Below are 8,240 nucleotides of genomic sequence, written 5' to 3'. Positions count from 1 at the left end.
AGTCCACACTAAGACCTTGAACCTGAACCATTAGCATCTTGCAGCCTGGGTGAGTTCCCCTGCCCTGTGCCAGGCACCTCAGCAAAATCCTCACAGTGAATACTTCCATACCCATCACTTCAGCTAGTACTGCCGCTTTGACAAATTAGTCCCTGTTAATGAGAATTAAGTCCAGGGTAGTTTGTTCCCCTGATTAGATCCACACCCTCTGAAGGGTAAAATTGCTGGCAAAGCAAGTGAAATGTTCCCAGAATTTGAGCATTTATCTTAATGGGGCTTTGTATGAGGATTTAATTTAGGTTTAGTTGTGACCAAAATATCCTGCCTTTTTGTTTTGTTGCCTATTATTAAAACACTAGTCAAAGCCTCCATCTCAGCAGATCTATTTATTTTCCCACAATTACATTTAAAAAATTTTCTTTACCTTCAGATTTGTAGATATTCAAAATGATAGATATCTTACTCCAAAGCAAGAAAGAATTTATAACAGAAAACAAGCAGTATTAACACATAAACAAGCCACAGTGGAACAGTTTACTGGGATTTGTAAAATAGAGCACTACTTAAACGCCAGACACTCTAACATCAACTATATGTCAGAGGGGCTAAAAGTCAAGTACCAAGAAACAAGATGTTCTAAGGATTGGCGGGGAGAAAGTGTCTTATAATCAAGCAGTAATGAGATGACTAAGGTTTTAATAGTCTGATATCTAAGATATTTGTTGATATTTCCAAGGACTGTAAGTAGCTTAAAATGTTATATTAAGGTATTCCCTACAATTTCCTAAACTAAGATCCTACATTTGTAGATATTTACTCAAAATCATTTGTTAGCATAACCTCTTAAGCAAATTATACTTTGCTTGGGCCAGTATTAGATTTTATTTTTATTCTGTAGCCCAGGTATACATACTAGCCCTAGATAAATGCACGGTGGACAATTTACACACAAACGAAGAATCGGTGGACAATTTACACACAAACGAAGAATCATTTGCACGTATGAAGCCAGTGAATAGTCTAAATTGCACAACGTACTACCACCCAAGCAAGCCTATTCTTTAAAAGATTATCTGTCCTGAGCTCAGTAAGTTTGTAAGTGGCCACTCTGTTTTCCTTCAAACTGGTATTCAGCTAAGTGGACAGGCTAGGCAAATCTACTGGCAGATTCCATCTCATTATGCTGGAACAATGACTGGAATTTAAGGAATGATATATGAAGCAAGATAATTTAAGACCACCAAAGAAGTGACAAAGGCAATCACATTTTTGTGTGTCCCAGAAGTTGTCCTGCCTCCAGCTCAACGGATGTCTCTGCAAGTTCAGCACAGGGCAAATGGAGGGCGCACTCAAACTTCAGGGCCCTTTGTTTAACCTTATGTGCTCCAGGTAGGCTCTTGAGAATTAAAAACCAAAACTCACATTACAAGCATCTTTCAAATTCTATAATTGAACTAGAGATATGGAAATAGATCTAGACAAATTATGGGGGTGAGGGGGTGAAGAAGGGACAGGCAACTGCCGTCCTCTAAGGTTTCACAAAATGGAAGCGGGGAACCCAGAGAGTCACTTTAGCTTCTGAACCGACTTCAGTAAAGGTTGGTCTTCTTCATGATCCGAAGGAACTCCTCCTCATTCACTTCGCCGTCCCCGTCCCGATCAGCTTCGTCGATCATCTCCTGCAGCTCCTCATCCGTGAGGTTTTCCCCCAGCTCGTTGGCCACGCGCTTCAGGTTTTTGAACGAGATCTTCCCGGTCTCATCGTCATCAAAGAGCCTGAAGGCCTTCAGGATTTCTTCTTTGGTGTCCTTCTCGGACATCTTCTGAGTCATCACGGCCAGGAAGTCATTGAAGCTGATCTTCCCCGTGCCTTCCTTGTCCACCTCGGAGATCATCTTCTTCATCTCTTCCTTCCTGGGTTCGAAGCCCAGAGCTCTCATGGCCACCTTCAGCTCCTTCACGTCGATGGTCCCGCTTCCGTCCGCGTCAAAGAGGTCAAACGCTTCCCGAACTTCTTGCTTCTGATCTTCAGTGAGCTCGGGCTTAGGCGCCAACTTTCTCTTTTGGCTGGTGGGGGCGGCGCTGGGCTTCTTGAAGCTGGAAGCCATTCTCCCGCCTCGGCTGTGATCCCAACGGCGCCGCCCCGCGCTCGCGCTCCGGCGCCCCCAGCTGGCGCGGCGCGGGGCCACCCGTAGTTCACCGCCAACCCCTAAGTCCGTTGGGGGTTGGAGCGGGCCTGAGGAGACTCTTCCTACGCCCCCACATCTGCGAGATCCTGTTCACGCGAGAATCCGCAGTTCCCTCGGTATTACCCAGTTTCCACGAGTTGACGCCTGAGCTGGAAAACAGCTTGTAGCCGCCGTGGTCTTCCGTAATTGACTGGAGCTGGCAGTTCTTTCCAAGATATTTGCTAGCATCCGTAAGACCCCAGTTTTATAGTTTTATAGGTTTATTTAGAGCCTCTCTCTCTCTCTCTCTCTTTTGACAGGAGTGTACTGGTGCCACTCGGCTTACTGCAGCCTCCACCTTCCAGGATCAAGTGATCCTCCCACCTCAGCCTCCATAGTAGCTGAGACTATAGGGCATGCCACCACACCCTGCTAAATTAAAAAAATCTTTTTTTTTTTTTTTGTAGAGACAAAATCTCACTATGTTGCCCAGGCTGGTCTGAAACTCCTGGGCTCAAGGGATCTTCCTGCCCCAGCCTTCCAAAGTGCTGGAATTATAAGCATGAGCCACCAAGCCTGGCCTCTCCTTTTGATATTAATTTTAAAACCCTCTTGTTCTGGCTGCAACACACAATGGGGTGATAGAGCCTAAGGGTAAATTTAGGATAATCAAGATTGAGTGTGATCACTTGACATTCAATGTGGGGAAGGAGAAGGAAGAGAGAATATTAAAAGTCATACCATGTGTTCAACTTGACATAAATGGGAAACAGAGAAAATGGAAAAATTTATGTATAAAATTTGTAGAAGTTTGTCTCCTGACATTACACTCAACAATAATAAAATGTTTCTGGAATGTTCTCAAATATGAAATGTAATATCCAAATGTATGATTTACTTTCAGTGTTTCCATTTTACATACTCAGTATAATTACACTTGAATAATGGTCATAATTTCATTCACAAGGCTTTTGATTTGGAGGGAGGAAATTTGAAATACTACATTCTGGTATTCTAGTTGTTTTTTTTTTTTTTTTCTCTAACCCCCTAGCAGCATATTACTCTCCTTGCTTATCATCCAATCAGAGCTGTGCTGAAACCCACGCTCTGGTAGCCTTCCTTTGGCAGTGGGCACAGGAGATGATGCAGGACATGTTGGGACTCAAAATTGCCTCCTGGGAATAAAGGGGTTCTCCTACAAACCAAAGAGTAAGAGAAAAATGGAAAAGAAAGAAAAAAATTACCAAATAAGCCCACCAAGGAATTACCTGTAGAATTACTTTGTATTTCTTTAAATGGTTACAGAAAAGAAAGCTGACTTATTTTTTAGCATTCTTTCCCCCAGCAAATCTCAATCTATTAATACCTTTTGTAACCTATGAAGGTTACAAAAGATGGCATTTTGAAGAGTTTGTGTTAAAAAGTTTTAACGGCCGGGCGCAGTGGGTCACACCTGTAATCCCAGTAATTTGGGAGGCCAAGGCGGGCAGATCACCTGAGGTCAGGAGTTCAAGACCAGCCTGGCCAACATGGTGAAACCCCGTCTCTACAAAAAAATACGAAAATTAGCCGAAAGTTGTGGCACACAACTGTAATCCCAGCTGCTTGGGAGTATGAGGCACAGGAATCGCTTGAACCCAGGAGGTGGAGGTTGCAGTTAGCAGATATCGTGCCACTGCACTCCAGCCTAGGCAACAGAGTGAGATTCTGTCCCAAAACAACAACAAAACAAAACAGTGCTTGATACACAGTAAGTAGGTGAATAAATATTCGTTGAATGAATGCATGACAATGTTGGTCCTAAAATACCTTCTGAATACAACAAGTGAAAACCCCAAAAGATTAAATGATGCCAGGAGTGTTTTACAAACTGTTTTTTAAAATTCGTGGTCAGGAATTTTTTACATGGCACATTTAATTAGCCATATATCACTACCTGCCCCAGCTCGATATGTGACTTAGTTGACAGAGAGCCTGGACACAGGGTTTCTTCTAAAGGCCAAGGAAACTTACATAGGACCTCCCCTCTCCTGCCTTCCAGTGCATGTTGTGGACAGTGTCAACTCAAGGACCACTTTGGCAGGCAGACGCTACAGCCGCTGTTCTTCCAACACCGCAAATCCTTGTGACCTGCTTTCTTCCATGACAGAAGCCTGGGATCTTATCCCAAGTCCTTGCCTTATTATCTCTGTGACCTTGGAAAGTCATTTAAACCACCCAGAGTCATCGAAACACCTGCAAAGTAGGCATCATCATAAAGCTTCCTACTGCATTTTCAGTGGGAGAATGGACACGAAAGCTCCAGGAACAGCGCCCCAGTGGGGCCATACAGATCTGGGTAATTGTTAGTTGAATACGAATTTTTCCCAGACATTGTACATTTCCTTTGGCACCCACCCCTCTGCCCAAACTCAAGCCAAGCTATGATGTATTGGGAAAAACTGAAGTATAGAAGCTGCCTTATATAGAGCCACATTTGGGCCAAGCTGAACTCAAAGCACAACGGTTGTCATGGTTTCCAGATGTGTGCAATCAACAGTTACAACAAAGGGCCACCAAGAGCTTCCTTCATAGAAACAGTGCCCATAGTCAGAGTCAACTCTTGGTGGGGAGTTACATTTTATGTTCAGAGTCCAAACTCTGACTTAAGAAGGGAAGGGAAACACATTTAATGTGTGCCTAGCTTTGGGCTTGCTTCTTGTAGTTATCGTCTTATTTGATCCTTGCCATCACTTTCCATTTTGCAGATGAAAAAAATGAGGACCAGGAGAGGCCTGTAACACATATCTGATGGTACATGGCCAATAAATGGTGGCTCTGGGATTTAAATCCTGGCCTGTTGAAGCTTTGTTCACTACATCATGCTGCCTTCTCCACAAGTTGATTCTATATTACCAAAATAAAGAATCACTGGGAAGACAAGATACTGATTTTGTTAGAGTAGGTAGGTAGTCAGGCATGAGTGGGGCAGAGAAGGGCTCCCCTCCCAGCCGGCCAGAAATGTCAGGTGACGATCAGGGGATGGTTTGGCAGTTCTCACACTGCCGCTCTAAAATGATCATTGATCATGGCCGCAACAGGGAGAGGCAGTTTCCCAACAGATGAATACACTTGAAATTGGTAGTCGGCAGCTTCCAATTAAGATCTCTGGAACTGGGCCAGTGGGCTTGAGCATGCGCATTAAGAGACAAAATGGCAGAGTATGACCTTCTAGCGGCGTTCCACTGGAAAAGGGAAGAAAGCCTTAGGTGAGCACGCATACAACTTCTTAAACACACTGCACATGCTCACCTCCCAATCACAAGCAGGGCACTATGCACGTGGGAGGTTCACCCTAAGGGAAGAATGAGGGAAAGGGGCACAAAATGCCGGAAGTAGGCCAGCATATAAAATCCTAGGTTCAAGATCAAACGGGGCACTTGACCTACAAGGTGTCCACTTGGCTCTCTTCCAGGTGTACTTGTGAAGCGGCCTTGTTGTCTGGGATGACACCCAAGGTTCTCGGTCTCACAGCCTTGGAGGTAAAGGATGCGGAAACACACAAAGGGTGGGGTTTAGAGCAGAATTTTAGTAGGTGAAAGAAAGAGAATAGCTCTCTGCCCCAGAGAGGGGTCCCGAAAAAATGAGTTGCCTATCCGTGGTTAAATGCAGGGGGTGTTATAGATGAGCTAGTGGGGAAGCGGTGTCGGATCTACATAGGGCGTGAAAAACTGGTTAGGACCGTGTGTGCCATTGGCATAGGGCACGAATCTCTGGCAGCCCCCACCCCAATCTTTTATTATACAGGTGAGTAGCTACTCCATGTTGCTTATTTTTCTTTTTCTTTTTTTTTTTTTTTTTTTGAGAAGGAGTCTCACTCTGTCACCCAGGTTGGAGTGCAGTGGTGAGATCTTGGCTCACTGCAACCTCCGCCTCCCAGGTTCAAGCGATTCTCCTGCTTCGGCCTCCTAAGTAGCTGGGATTACAGGCAGGTGCCACCACACACGGCTAATTTTTGTGTTTTTAGTGGAGACGGGGTTTCACCTTGTTGGTCAGGCTGGTTTCGAACTCCTGACCTTGTGATCCGCCTGCCTTGGCCTCCCAAAGTGCTGGGATTACAGGCGTGAGCCGCCGCGCCCGGCCACTTATTTCTTTCTTACTGTGCATGTGCTAAAAACAGAGGGGAGGTGGAGCCCCCATGGTGGACATTCCTGGCCCCAGGCACCTCTTTCTAACTGTGCAGCTGCTGGCATCCCCTCGTGCAAGTTTCCAGCTTTCTTCTCTGTGTTTGCAGCCCGATCTCCCAGGCTGCTCTTTGTTGGAAAAGAAGTGATTTCTTGGGCTGTTCTTTGTTAGAAGCCCTTCTGCCGAGGACTCTTTTGCCCTCATTATCTGCTTAAAATAATTTCTGTCTCCTGTATCACTTGCCTTATGTTCCTGCTCTCAGGCGTACATAAACTTCCACTCCTGCTCTGAAACTTGCCTCAGTCTCTTTTTCTGCCTATGACCCTGAGTTGAATTCTTTCTTCTGAGGACGTAAGAATAGAGGTTGCTGCTGACCTATACAGATTCTCTGACGATAACTTGGATATTCGCTACCAGTGATACATTTTGGTGCCATGTGACTCGGATACCTTCTGCCGATAACAATTTTCTTCCCTACACATAACAATAATTAAGCATCTTGCCTAGAAGGATTGAACAGGAATTTGTAGGATCTAAGACAGGCTCCCATTCTGGGGCAAGTCACTGAACCTGCAATATGCTTAGTATTTACATCTGTTCTTCTTCCATTCCACTTCACCCCATTCCCTGCTTTCAACTCTGTGTATAAGCTGGGGAAAGCAATCTGGGCAAAATGCCTTTGCTTGGCATTAGTGAAAGTCTGTACAAGGCATGTGAAAATCAGCTTTATTACTTTAAAAGTGATTTTTAAGTTCTAGTGAGACTGACATAAAGTAAACAAGACATACTAGAAAATCAGTGGAGATGAGTGGGGTTCTGTTTGGTTTTGGGTTTTTGGGGGGTCCTCAATTTGTTTGTTGTACCACAATGTCCTAAGTATTATGCAAAATTGGTGGTTGATTCTCTGAGAAGGGGAGAGGAGATGGTTATTTAAGTCCGGTCATGGAGACTTAACAGCTGGAAGTGGGGAGAAAAGAAGCACTGGAATTGCACAACAGGGTCTGGAGTCAGTTGAAACCAAGAGAAAGGACCCACCAGCTTGCTTATGCTGATTATTTGGTTTTCCATTTGACTTGCATGGCATGAAAAAGGTGAGGCTCAGGAGCCTTTTAAACTTTAAGTTGCACTCAGCAAATTCAGCAAATTCCAGGTGCCACCCAAGGCAGAAAACATGCATAATACAGCTTCTTTACTGCTGCTTATTTACTTTCCAACAAATGCAGAACAGACAAAATGTGAATGCTGGATGTGGCTCCTACAAACCAGGATAACTGTGCTGGGGCTGTGGAGGGGGACCCCAAAACCAACACTAACAGAGCTGAATTATTTATTCTTAAATACATGGAGCCAGTTACAAGAAATGGACTCAGCAGCAAAAGGTTTTACAATCCCAGTGGTCTCCGAATGGGAATTTGAAGTCAAGTCCAGTGACTCAACCCAAGTCTTTTTGGCAAGTCCAGGAACATATTTAAGTGTCCAGCCAAGGGCTACATGATTCCTTATTCCATGAACCCCAGAAATAAGAAAATATTCCTCTCAGATACAAAAGCAGACTTTTCTAAAAAGATCTGCCAGAATTTCACACGGTTTCTCAAACTTTCACCCAAATATTCCTAATCGCAAAAGAGAGTTGAAAGCTATCCCCTGAGATACAAGGAAACATTTGGAAGAAACCTGCAAAAAGCATCAAATGTCTTTATAATCCTGTGTTTTAACTTTTTAAAAAGTGAATGTTGCTTTCTGTTTCATAGTGCCTTTGCTGGTTCTATGATAGTTTTAAATGACTGACCATTCCAAAAAAGTACACATTGCTTATTTTATGACTTTAAATGGTCTCCAAGGACATGACCAGGGGTTACAGAACCTTATATGTTTTAGCAAACACGGATGTGGGATTTAATGTGGGGC

At 44.1% G+C, this 8,240-nt stretch overlaps 1 protein-coding gene across 1 annotated transcript; it reads right to left on the bottom strand.

Moving 5' to 3' along the window:
- Positions 1-371: 371 nt before the first annotated feature.
- Positions 372-2,213, bottom strand: CETN1 (centrin 1). Its single transcript, XM_001089502.5, has one exon. It carries the CDS (start codon positions 2,106-2,108, stop codon positions 1,590-1,592), a length of 519 nt encoding a protein of 172 aa, XP_001089502.1. The 5' UTR covers positions 2,109-2,213; the 3' UTR covers positions 372-1,589.
- Between the last annotated feature and the right edge of the window lie 6,027 nt (positions 2,214-8,240).

This window comes from Macaca mulatta, chromosome 18 (assembly GCF_049350105.2).
Source record: "Macaca mulatta isolate MMU2019108-1 chromosome 18, T2T-MMU8v2.0, whole genome shotgun sequence".
Taxonomy (NCBI): Eukaryota; Metazoa; Chordata; class Mammalia; order Primates; family Cercopithecidae; genus Macaca; species Macaca mulatta.
This window is presented reverse-complemented; position numbering and strand designations above follow the sequence as displayed.